This window comes from Scomber japonicus, chromosome 19, assembly GCF_027409825.1.
Source record: "Scomber japonicus isolate fScoJap1 chromosome 19, fScoJap1.pri, whole genome shotgun sequence".
In the NCBI taxonomy this organism is placed as follows: domain Eukaryota; kingdom Metazoa; phylum Chordata; class Actinopteri; order Scombriformes; family Scombridae; genus Scomber; species Scomber japonicus.
Window position 1 is genome coordinate 5,218,157 of NC_070596.1, and position 13,889 is coordinate 5,232,045.

Genomic DNA, 13,889 nt, shown 5'->3' on the forward strand with positions numbered 1-13,889 from the left:
CAGTGTTTTCTCATGACCCTGATGAAGGCCACACGCCGAAACGCATTGGTCTATCAATAAAAGTCTTCATTACTGCAAGTGTTGCTGGAGCTTTGACATTTTTTAGACTTTTTCTTCCCCTTCTCTGTGCACTTTGTAAGTTGTGCCAGAAACCTCTGCTCTACTTCTACCAAATGTGGTGTCAGCATTGGGTTTGCGCTCCAGATTGTTCATACCAAATTTGGTGGCATTATGACAATTGTGCTCTTATCTCGCTAGTACGTTTTTATCAAATGGCACCAAATGTGGTTGGAACATCTAGTGCATCCTCCAGTGTTGTAATACCAATGAAATGAATAAACCTTACTCAGCAGAAAGGCCCAATAATTGGCAGCATGACACCATGGACGCTGACAAGGCAGCTTGGACCCTGCTATAAGTTTTTACTTGACACGAGCGACCGGTTTGAAATTTCGGGTGTGTCTCGTGATCCACAGACCTTCACAGTATGGTTTCAAAAGCATATGTTGCATATTTGAGGGATTTCCCCAACACCAGCGATATATACCTGTGAACTAACTTATACTTGAAGCACATATTTTATGAAAGTATTAGAAATTTAGGAAAGAAATGCTTAAGAGTTTAACAGTATATAAATGGCACAGAGTGTACATAGTTATTTGTTTCATGACCTTAAAAATGTAAATGTGTATTTGAATGACATTATGGTTATATAATGTTAAGTGAAGTGTGGGATTGACCTGTTTTACTGTGGTTGATGTGTAGATCAGTGGCACTAACAGTCTGGGTTTTGCGGGGGGGGGGGGGGGGGGGGTTCAGTTCCCCACTTGCAGCTGAATGCTTTTACAATCCACCCTTTACAGGCGTCAGTCTGAACAAAAAGCATCCTGTTGATGAACCTATTCTTAGAGCCTTACCAGTTAGTGGAGTTAGAAAAATCAAGTTTGTGCCGAGCGCGGCGGTAGTGAAAAGGTCACGGGGGGTCATTCAAATTTAAATGGTTCATCCATTAACTATTTCATTACATTCTAATTGAAGACCGGTATAAAATACCCAACTTTTAATTAGACCTGTCACAATAACTACTTTTCCTTGACGATATATCGTGTCAGAAATAATCGTGATAAACAATATTATTGTCATTTAAAGATCATTTTATACCACTGATATAATGATAATATAATAGCATAGTAATACAAGAGGGGTGGGATTGGAGAGTGGGTGCTACACTTGTGTAAAAGCACAGACTGTCATTATGGTTGTGGACAGAGTTATTTCCCTTTAATTCTTCTACAGTCTCCACTCAGGACTACACAGTGAGGAATGGAGGACACTACTTGCTTAGTCAATGTGACATGAATATGATGTTGATAATTACGTTATTGTGACAGGCCTACTTTTAATTGTAGTACAATGTCCTCAGTTCAACCCCAAAATACAGAGAACGTGACCTCAGTGCGAGCTGCAGCCCTGATTTTCACCACATGTGACTCTTTTTATTCAAATAATCCAAAATATAAATGTATGAAAAAGATATCTTTTGTTTGAATTACTTTGCATTAACATTCCTTTTTTTTGCATTGATTCCCGTTTTCATTTTGCTTTGTTTTTTATGTTTGTTCAGATTAGATTGATAGATGATTTCCTTCATCTGTGACTTTTCCTGAGTATGTTAAAATGCACACTAGTCTCCTGCTAATCAATCCATCTTTATTTATAGAAGTTTTCTCAACGCACTTGGACTTCACAATCAGTCTCATTTTTGTTATCTTTGATTATAATTTGGTAATTAAGGTATAATTCAGGTTTGAGTAAACCAGGATTAGTGATAATCCAGGATTGTGTGAGTTGATAAGCAGGATATTAATGTGCATGTGTACACTCAGTATGGTTTGACTGATGTTGACACCCAATCAGTTAGTCCAGTGGCAGAATAACTGACTCAACAGTGTAAATATTGTACACGGATTGGATGTCTGTATATGTGAAGAAATGATATGTACATGGGACTCACTGTAAATACACTTTGTCTGTCTGTTTTGTCTGGAACTGTAAAAGCTAGCTATTGGTTATTGGAAATTAAAACAGAGCAACACTTGGCATCTGAATCAGGTGTCTGTTTTTCCACAGTCTTCTATCTGTTTGGATGTGTATGTCTTTTGTAAAAAGGTTTTTTAATAGTGTACATTTGACTTATAATTGTAATAATTAACTATTGACCACTCATAACTATTATCATTTGCTTTTGATTATTTTATCTAATGAATAAAAATATTAAATTATTCTCATGAATTAATCATACTTTTTATTTATTTGTAGATAATTCAGTTTATTTATTACCTTGGAAACAGCAGTTGACAATAACATATTACCACAAGTTCCATTAAAACCTGATCTAGAGCTGTCAGTTGTATCACATGATGTTCAGCTGATGAAGTTAGCCAGTACTCATACATGTTTGAAATTTCCATTTTTCTGAACACTTTAAAGACTTCCATTCTAGCTGAAAAGCCCAGATGGAAGGTTAATTCTTGAAATGATAGAAAGCTTCAGAACTACAAGGACTGTATGGTCAGACTGTTAACTGCTGTTTCCAAGGTCAAGATGACTACTTTTATAGTATTCAGAATAGATTTATTAAAAGTCCTCCTCCACTCAAAAGTGTATTTTTTTCTTGTTCCATCAGTTGGATTTTTGAGCTCCACTGTACAGAATGATGTGTGTGCAGTTTGTTTTCATTCATTCATCTGCTGATGGGTGGTTTCTCTGTGCTCAACAAATCCAGGTTTAAGGCGTGTGATTAAGAGCATGGTTGGTGACATCATAGCTAGTTGGGAAGCCGATGGTGTCGGATAACTTACACGAAGTGTGAGATGAAAACTCAACGCCTCTAACACTAAAAAATGATTTTTCAGAGAAATTTAGTATCCAACAGTAAAACTTTAAAAAATTAAGAATATTAGCTATAGATATTATAGATAGATATTATATAAAAAAATATTATGATATATTTTGATTTTTTTTAATAAGGGAGCTGGAGGAAATATGTTAAGGATTTGATAAGGATAAGGAGACATTTTTTATGCAAAAACCCATATAGGACACACATTATCATTCAAAGTACAGTGTTCTAAATTCATCTTAAATGAATGTTTTGGGGGGTGGGGTTGACTCTTAATTTTTTGTACAAATAATTTAAACTATTTACTTGATTTAAATGGTCAACTACATGAAATTGATCTGAAATAGAAATAAATAAATCAATAAATAAGCTTTAGTGCGACTGCTTTGCTCACTGGCGAAAAATTAAAAAAAACAACAGCGACCTCTACTGGGCAATGCGTCTAGTAACGTGCGTCCAATCAGAGCCCGGGGTTGGGCGTCACGTGACCGAGAGAGCCGAGTGGAAGAAGGACCAAACGGCAACAACAAACATGGAGATATCTCCGTTCAGCTTCGCGCCGGAGAGATACTGGACGGAGGAGAAAGAGAGGGCGCTCATAGCGTTCTTCTCCAGTAAGTCAAACACTCTCTCGCAACAACAACTTCTTACTGGGTGATGAAACTGCTCTGAAAGTTTGTGTTTTCATCTACGGAGTTGACATTAACGGCAACATTTGTGGGCAACCGTTGCTCGACGGGACCGACGGCTGTTAGCAATGAGCGACGCAGACTGATAACAGCAATGGCGACTAGCAACTGGAAGTGAAGTTAGCTCTCATTCCCCTGTGAAAAAAGCCTTAATAATGCCTGCTGGTGGTTTCTAAACTAGTCACCTGCAGCTCTGATAGAAATAGATGAATGAAGTCTTGTTCCTGGTGTTCTAATGTGTTTTATTAGGGGGTAAAAAAAATCAATGTAGGGTTTGTAAGTTAAACATAGTAATAATTATAGCTTACTCTGTACTTATGTCTGACACATTTACAATCAATACATCAACCTAATCTGAGTAATAGTGTTTGATCTGACAAATACAGTTTTTCAAATGTCACTTAGTGATTTTTTATGTTGGCTGACAGTATAATCACACACACAGGCTGTAAAACAGTTATATGTATTGTATTCTGTATTTGACAGGAACAATGAGGCACAGTATATTTAATGTATATATTTGCTCCTGTTGTTTGTCCCCAGTTGTGGGTATCAGGGACAAACAGTTCATTATAGTTTAATGTTAAATTTGTCATATCAAATCTAATCTGACATCCTGAGCAGTTGTGCTTTATGTAGGTGTATGACGTGATCCTCCACATTACATCAGGAAGGTCATAATAAACATCTGTCAGCATGTAAACAGCGTGTGCTCCAGACCAGAGCTACTCAGTGAAATTACAGTACAAAAAGCACCTTAAGTAATGACATCTGAGCTACACCATAAATGACTATCCCAGTAAATCACCACAGTAGAAGTAACAGTAACATCACCCTACTCTACTTACAGATATATAGATTTTATTGATCTGCAAAGGGAAATTATTGCGTTACAGTAGTTGTCAACAATAATCAAGGGGGAAAAAGAATAATATATACATACTTTACCTTTATATATGTATATATTCTTTGCAAAATAAACTTTCTACTTCTATATCTTGACTTATAACTTATCCAGACATCAGTCAGTGAAAGCCTACTTTACTGTTAGCTGAAAACAATTAATTTTGATTGGCTTACATGCAGATTAATAACAGCATGTGCCTCATTTTTGAAATAATTGTACTCTCTGATACTAAATAGTGTTCCAGCCAGGCATTTGAAAAAAGGCTGGCTGAACTTGTGATGCAACATCTGACATTTCTTCTAGTTCAGACCTGTTGACCTTAAGCTAGAAGTACACGCGTTGTTTATTTCAGTCGAGTTAATTCTCTTGTTGTATGTTCTACTTTCTCAGAGCACAGCTGTCTGTGGAACCACAAGTCAGACAGCTATAAGAACCGACAGCTGCGATGGAAAACCCTGGAACGCCTGAGGATACTTCTGTCGGCTCACCCTCCGCCTGTTCCCTTCACAGGTAACGCTGCAGTCAACTTTTCAAACATGTATTTTGTGTAGGAGGTTAAAAAAAATCAAATATTCCTGGCTTGTTTTTCCCTACAGCGGAAGACATCAAGAACAAATTCAAGAACCTCCGTACCACCTTCCAGCGCCAGTACAAAATGGTGAAGGCGAGCAAGGTGTGCGGCTCCAACGATGTGTTTGTGCCGCAGTGGAAACACTACCAGCAGCTCATGTTCCTGCAGGGCTGCTGGGACCTGGACGACTGCGCAGACGTCCAGCCGCTGTCCCCTCTGATCGTCCAGCAGGACGACAGCCGGCCCGTCTTACCCTCCCCGGGACTGATCATCTCCTTCCTCCCGACCCCATCCACCTCCTCGCCTTCCTCCACATCCCCCTGCGTCCCCTCCAACATGATGGTGAAATGTTACTGGACTGACGAGAGGGAGCGCGCACTGATCGCTTTTTACTCCGGTAATACAAAGCATAATGATGATCTGGATTCGTACAATGACAGCACATTTGTTTCACAGCTGATGGGAGTTGTTGTTGTGTGTTGTTGTGCACAGAGCACAGCTGTCTGTGGAACAAGAAGTCTGAAAACCACAACAACCGTCAGCTGAGGATGAAGCTGCTGGAGACTCTGAAGAGCCAGCTGTCTGACCAATCAGTGTCTTTCTCAGGTAAACACATGTTGCTGCTTGTTTTTAAAGGCTACAGCACAACAACACACCAAACGTTTATTGGCTTATAGTGCCTTACATCATGGCACTAGAAGCCTATCCCATCCCTTTAACTCCACCATGAATCCCAAGTTAGTCTCTACTGTAAAGGAATGGTTCAAAATGTATGGAAATACACTGACTATATTTACTCTCATATAAGAATACACACTTAAAGCATGCTGTATCTCATTTGTGTAACATATATTCAAACACATATGTAAAAAAGGCAAGTAACAGTGTGGTGCAGTGACTGTGTGCAGCTTCCTGAAGTCTTATCACAGTGACTTTGTGAGGTTTGGTGACATTGTGCCTTTATGGTGCGTTCCAGTTGTACTCGAAAGTCAGAATTTCTGAGTTCCCAGATGGAAATTTCAACTGGAACATCCCCTGAAGTCGGATCTCTGACTCGGAAAGTCAGACGTACCACACCAGCCCCAACTTCAAAATCCGAGATGGCAGGCCCGTACATCAACAGTGTGAAAGTTGTAGTAACATCCTGTTTATTAGCAGTTTTGTTTTATTTGGATCTCATTAAATGAGTCATACACACAGCACTGTCCAACTTTTATCTGTGGACATGTTGCTACTTGCTACACTGTTTTTATCAGCAAAACACAGCAAAATGTTTTTTTATCATCTGGTATTGCTAACAGTGGCTAACTGGGCTAGAACTGTTTTTTTACTTCTAAATTGGTACGATATACACTTGGGTGTGACGTCATTCCCAGCTCCTACTTCCAACTCCCGAGGTAAATGGAACGCAGCATTACTGAGAACAAAACAAGACCAAACCCATCATCTGGCATCCACAGTAGCTGGAGATGAGGTGCTTGGTGTTTGTAAAGACATTTCAGTTCACAGTCACAGTTTCAACATGCAACTCCAACAAAATCACAACTTTTTGTACTTAATAAACAAACCAAAATAAGGTGTTTAGTTGGTGAGATTGAGGTGTTTTGAGTGCTTTAGGGGTGGGTGGCCCATTGAACTTTGGTTCCTAAGCTAAGGTAACAGAATCCTAACTCTAACTCTGCACATAACCTACAGACTTTTTAACAATTTTCTCATCTAACTCTTATAAAAAGAATTTAATATCTTTCCCCAAACATGTTGAACTCCTTTAAGTAGACCACCAACTGATGTGTGTGTGTATATATATATATATAGTTCATTTTCAAATCAGCACAAATATACATTGATCAGTAGCATATAGTGAGGACTCCAGTGTGTGGGCGGACTACATACATGTACACATGAATCTGACATGGTCTCATAAGGAATCATATTGAATGAAATCTCAAATTCAAATAAAGAAAATATGAATTTATTTAAGTTGAATTGAATATGTGGATCAACAAAGATCCACTAGCTAAAATCTGATTGTGAGTCCTTTGTTGTTGTTTTACAGTTGAAGATATAAAGTGCAAGTTCAAGAACCTCCGGACCGTTTTTAACCGTGAATACAAGGCGGTGCAAGCGAGCCGGGCGTCCGACAAACTCTACACGTCCAAATGGAAACACTACCAGCAACTGCTCTTCCTCTGCGAGTGCTGCGACGAAGACGACGGCTCAGACGACCTGCTCATACTGATCCCACCTGAAGACAAAGATCCCGAACACGGGACCCAAACGCCCTCGTCCACCCTGAGCAGCTTCTCTTCCAGCTCCACCCAAACCAACAGTGTGAAGTTCAGCAAAACCTCCGCTCCCTCCGCCTCCAGTCAGAGCGACACCAAAAGCAACGCCGGCACCGCCTACCAAATCTTCCTCACCGGCTCTCCAGATAATCTCAAACTATTGAGTCAGACCGCTGCTTTCTCCACGCTCCCCTCCTCACCATCCAGTTCTCCGCTAGATACCAAACCTTGCACAAACTCGTCCCCTCTGACGTTCTCCGTGCTCGGCCCGGTTGTGACGGAGAGCAGACTGATTGGTGACTCTCGCTGCCACTGGAACGAAGCCAAAGTTCAGCAGCTCATATCCTTTTACTCCGGTAGGTATCGTTGATTGACAGTGGTTCATATTCACAGCTGTTAAAGGACCAGTTCAACCTCGCTTTCCTAGTATCTCTTCATGCAGTTAGTTACCAGCGTTCCCAAAACACTGTAAAAAGGTTTAATCGGGACAGTGTTCTTCCCAAGAAGTATTTCTTATGAAAGCTGATGCCAACTGGAGTTTGGTGAAACATTTAAATGTAGGACATCTAACTTACTGTCCTTACTTGGTAGAATACATATATATACAGAGGCATGAGGAAGATATTTAATTATGTAGAGAGATGAAGAGATTTTAGATATTTAAAAAAAAAACATTTTGACAGACTTAATACAGTATTAAGTCTGTGAAACAGTTTTTTTTTTAAATATCTAAAATGGACCTGTGAAGACCTCTAGTATTATACTAGAGGTCTTCACAGGTCCATTTTAGATATTTAAAAATCTGTACTAGACCTCTAGTATTATACTAGAGGTCTTCACAGGTCCCAAAACAGATCCAAAACCTTCCTGAACCCAACGTGCAATATTACATACTGAATGTAAAATCATATAAATGAAATCCTATTCCATCTCTTGTTACCTAGCAACAATAAAAACCTTCTGTAGCAACTGAGTGATAGAAGGACACATGTTCTAACCTATTTACTCTTTGTTTTACTTAATATAGTACCTCCTTGTACTTTTCCTTTTACTTCTTCTTCACGTCGACTCACAGTTCACATTCTCCTCTCACTGAAAACACACAGTTTTCTATGGCAGTGATTGTGATGGAGCACATTATCGGAGTAAATACTGCATACACTCGGGTCTGTTAAGATCCACTCAGGTGTTGGACACTGACAAATAGACTCAAGACACACAGCACTAAAATGACACAAAACCTGATTAGACTGAGTAGAATTTGTCTTGGGTCTTGGTTCTTTCATACACTTTATACACTAAAAAAAGTATATTATTGCTATCAAGTATCTAATGCCATCTGCATGTTGATACTGGGACATTTTTTCCCTATTTGATCGTATGAATGTTCATCCTTTGATGACATAATTCTACATATATTACCAATAATGGCAGATACTCCAGTGGTGACCATGAAATCAGCTGTATTAATTTATTTATTACAGTTGTGCATTATTAAATGTGTACTTAATTAACTGTTAAAGTGAGGTCTGAAGAGTGCATTTGTATTATAATGAATAATGAATGAATGTTTTTTCTCTTGTTCAGAGCACAGCTGTCTGTGGAACCACAAGTCAGAGAGTTACAGGAACAGACTGCTGAGACAGAGTCTGCTGGAGACACTGAGCACCCTGCTGTCCAACAACGAGCCTGTCCCATTCATAGGTAACCCACGATGCTGTTTGAGTTATAGTAGAGCTGGATGACAAGAGAAATAGTGTTGTTTATCTGCTGTTCTTTCGTTCTTTAGTGGAAGACATAAAGACAAAGTTCAGAAACCTGCGGACCATCTTCCAGCGTGAACACAAGGCAGTGAGCGCCAACAAAACGTGCGGCTCAGAAGACTTCTACCTCCCCAAGTGGAAACACTACCGCGAGCTCATGTTCCTCTGCGACTCCTGCGACGAGGACGACCAGCCCGAAGAGCTCCACTTCCCCCAACCGCGGGACTCCAACCTCCTCCACCCGGACGACCAAGCCCCACCCTCCTCCCTACACTACCAAACCTGCCCCTCCACCACCTACCAAACCACCACCGTCACATCGCAGAGCCTGGAAGCCCCGCCCTCACCTACCCCACCAGACTCCCAGCTCTCCTCCTCCTCCTCTTCCTCCCCGCCCTCCACGTCTTCCTCTCGTGACGATGGCACGTTGCGAAAGCGAGCGAGACGCCGGCCTCCACCGCCGGCGGACGCCACCAGCGAGGTGCTGGACTTCATGAGGACATTCTGTCAGAGTCACATGGTGTCGCCCCACGCCGGGTTCCTCAAGTACGTGGAGGAGTGTCTGAATGAGACGCTGCCCGATAAAGTGAAGAAACTGAAGAAGAAGATCATTGACACCATCCACAGTGTGTCAGAGGAGGCGTGAGGAGAGATTCAATGATAAAGCTTGTCCATTTTCAGTTAAAGCTACAGTTACAGGCTAGTTTATACCATGTAGCTTGAAGAGTAACGCCTGCTTTACTTTACTCACTGATGGGTGGAGGTTAGAAATGTGCTATGTTGCACCTTTAACCACACCCAATTGTGATGTCCTTACTTGGGGCGTTGCACACTCCTCGGATTTAATGCCTCATCCTGAGTGAGTCCTTTTTTTTTTCTAAAGATTTATTTTTAGGCTTTTTATGCCTTTATTCAGTCTGTTGGTCCCTGGCTGAATTTTAACCAGGGACGCTGTGATTATATGACATGCGCTCTAACCACTCGACCACCAGGGTGCTCCACTGTGTGATTCCATGATTCATTTCCAGCTAATGAAATCATCCCGCAGTTTTTACATGGAGACTACAGCACAATGGAGTGAGTGCAGGTTTCTAACCAAAAAACAGCCTGGGTCCACATTTGTTGATATAAATCTACACCTTCAGATGTGAAGGTGTATAAAGCTGATACTGATGTTCATGTGTTAATTACTAGAAGTGATGGATAGCCATGGTAGTAAGACACCAGTCTAAACAGAACTAGAAGCTTGTAGAGGGCTGCACTGGTCATTATAGCTAGTTACATTGAGTTCTACATTAAATGTGTTTCCATCCACCAGTATTTATTCACATTTGCAATTTGCACATTGGAAATTGACCAAATATATGAAATATTGTTTAAAAAGTTTGTACACATGGCTGAAGCAGTTAAAAAAGTTAGAATAATAACGTAATATTAATAATTGAAGCATGTGACTTGAGTGTCCACTGAAGAGATGAAAAATGGCAGTAGGCAATAACATCAGATGTGTGTGTATCTACAACTGCTCTTCTGGATCAACCAATTACTAATCTCATAACAGCAGTGAGTAGAAATGCATATAAATTCACATTTCATTTTTTGAAGCAGTTCAGTCATTCATCAGTAATGCTAATTTAACTGCTTTCTAATACTATGTAGCATGTGTGACAATTGCACTTTGAGATTAGACTTAGCAGGTTACTTGCTACATAACATTGTGGCATATTAACTTGCCAAATGTAGCTCTTAATTGCTAACAGTAGTACGTTAACGTTTATAATATTTGAATCTCTTTCATAAGATTTAGAGGCAAAGGCAAAATGAGTTGTAACTGTTGTTGCTGACACTTCCAAAAGAATCCATGAGAAAGAGAGTTTGGCAAAAAGAAGAAAATCAAACTTGAGAATAGAGTTTGAATTGATTTCACACATCTGGATTTCACACATCCTCCATTTAAAGTAATGTAAATTCATGTTCTAAGATGTTATCTGGTTACAGTTGCACTTCAGAATCAACTGCTCATGTTAACGTGGAGAAGTTGTTGCATTTAAAAAGTTCATGTTTACTTAATTTAATGTTCAGAATCAGAAGTCAGTTCACACACCTGAATATTGAGTGTTTTGTGTTCTGTATAAGAAGTTGTGTGTTCAGAATGTGTCAATGTTACAGGAAGGTGTTACTGAGTCTGTTGTCTACCAGCTTTCACTTCCTTCTCAGCTTCATTTTAATGCCAATGTGATAAATAATATAATAATATTTTTGCCACAATTACTGTAATTTAATTTATCTCTGCCATGTTATTTTGCTTTAGCACTTACTGACATTACATTGCCACCCAAAACAATGTTGAAAGAGTATGACGTCATGCACTGTCAGCAGGGACAGTTTATGAAATATCCCTTTAAATTATTTAAAACGTAACCAAATGTTTGTCTTCATTATTTAACATGTGCTTTTAAAGGGCAATGACAACCTTTAAATACTAAATATCAGTCTGAAAATGTTTGTAGCTTTTTGTATTATGTCATAGTTGTCATTTTTGAAAAAAAGAATCTATGCATGTAAAGAGTTTTAAATTATGATGTAAAGTTTGAAGTTTTGAAGCAATAATGGTTGATTTATAGCACCAGCTATGATTGACAGGGTTTTTTGAATTGCACATTTATGTAAGAATTTCTATCTTTTTCTTTGCACATTTGTTTTAAATATGATTCAGTGCCTTATCAGAATCACAGTAAATGTGCTTTCATACTTATATATAATTATTGTTAAATTAAATGTACATTGTGATCATGAAATATATGTAAATATATAAACATATGGACCAGTGGAAAGTGTGTGTGTGTGGTGTTTTTCTTGTTTTTTTGTGGAAATTTTATTTCACTGTGTTAATATTTGATTCATGTCATCTTTTTTCTACTTTTTTGTGAATAATCTCTTCTCTGGTTCAACTATGAGCTTCTAATTTTATACGTCTTATTCTTTTATATGTAGTTTTGTTTTTGTTGATGTTTGCCTCTCTGTGTGTTTAACATATGATATCACTTCATTATCTTGTTCTTATTTTGTTTTTGTTCAATATTTTGTCTAATTATACTTAGATTGGATTATTGTCATTCATATTTTAAATGAGATGGTAAATCGCTATGGAGGACCACAAGGGTCACTGAAAGACTAGTAAAATGTATTAATTAATAGCTAACTGTACAATTTTTAAAAAAGGAATTATTACAAAAACAACTTTAAAATAGTCGATAAAAACATGATTTAAATATACATGAATGAATTCCCATTTGAATTTCAAAATCAATTTAAAAAATGCAGTTTTAAAAACAGAAATGAATAACTGAATGAAGAATTAAACTTTTAATCAGAGATTTTAAAGTGCAGTTCCACATTTCCATTTATGTTCCATTTCCGTGCTGCTCTCGTTTCCTTCCTTCATTGATTTGCTGAGTCATTTAGCCTTTCTATAAGACTCTGGACCTTACATTGTTAAATTAAGGCCTTTACACACCAGACATGATAAATAATACAAAAAAAGAAAAATATTCATCTGTGAATATATAGGACATTTCTAGTAACATCATCAAACGAATGTATTAAGGTATATAGCATATCTGCTGTATGTGTTTGTTGTGAGTAAAGTCTAGAGGCATGCTGCGTATGCTGCTGACACACGACATAGCATGCGTCGCAAACAGAATTGAAGTGAATAGATGGGCCCAATAGATCAGCCCCATTATCCAATACCCGATCTAGCTATTATAGTCTGTATCGGGGCCGATATCCAATATTAATATTGAATGTTCATCCCTAACTTAAACTAAGTCTACTAAGTGTCAATGGGGATAGGAGAGAACGGGGTTGGTTGTCACATTCATCAGCTGTCTGGAATGGTTATACTGTATACTGTATTACCTCAACTTTGCAAAAACCAACCAATCTGAATATCATAACATTGCTGACCTTACAATTCCTCATTTCCTGTTCCTATGACACTGTAATGTTTTGGTATGCAATGGTGTAGCCACATTTCTCTCATGCCAAGCGTTACGCTGGCTTCCTGTTTCTTAACGCCTCTTAAAAAACGAGTCCACGTGAAACATGCTATTGTACTTTACCTAAAACAAGTTTATAGTACCATACATGACTAATTTGTCCTCTTAACAGAATGTTGTGCTTAGATCTAGCCTATATTAACCATATTTCTTCATATATCCCACAATGCATCTGTGTTATTTTAAGGCGATGCCAGTTGTGTTGTGTTGAACCCATAACTGAGAACAGTAGTAGGACAAAGGATGTTCCATGTTTTGCTGTATACTATTTGCTAGTTTAGATTGCAAGGGACAACAATGCTGTGAAAACATGGCATATGTGTTCTACTTCTACTATTATTGTCAGAATGGCTAGAAGTTCTCTTTTTTTCTAGACAACAAAAAGAAGTGTTGTTGGATAGCTGCCAAAAACCACTGACCAGTGAACCTGTATATGTTGCATGAAATTGGTGAACAAAGGAAAGACCCTCACTCTTCAGAGATCCCAGGTCAGTCTTGGAGCCAGCAGCATCACCAATGGAAGCAGCATCAGCAACACCAGTGATAGCCATTGCACCAGTGGAAGGACCACCACTAGCACCAGCAGCATCACCAATGGAAGCAGCATCAGCAGCACCAGTGCCAGCCATTGCACCAGTAACAGTGGAAAGACCACCACTAGCACCAGCAGCAACACCTATGCCAGCAGCAGCAAAGATGTTCTAAAGAGGA

The 13,889-nt window shown here is 38.8% G+C and overlaps 1 protein-coding gene across 1 annotated transcript; it reads left to right on the top strand.

Annotated features, from left to right (window-relative positions):
• Positions 1–3,338: 3,338 nt before the first annotated feature.
• LOC128380654 (uncharacterized) lies at positions 3,339–9,958 on the top strand. Its single transcript, XM_053340524.1, has 7 exons — positions 3,339–3,516; positions 4,823–5,008; positions 5,095–5,466; positions 5,562–5,675; positions 7,126–7,710; positions 8,942–9,058; positions 9,144–9,958. Exons 1-7 carry the CDS (start codon positions 3,339–3,341, stop codon positions 9,761–9,763), a joined length of 2,172 nt encoding a protein of 723 aa, XP_053196499.1. The 3' UTR covers positions 9,764–9,958.
• The last annotated feature ends 3,931 nt before the right edge of the window (positions 9,959–13,889 follow it).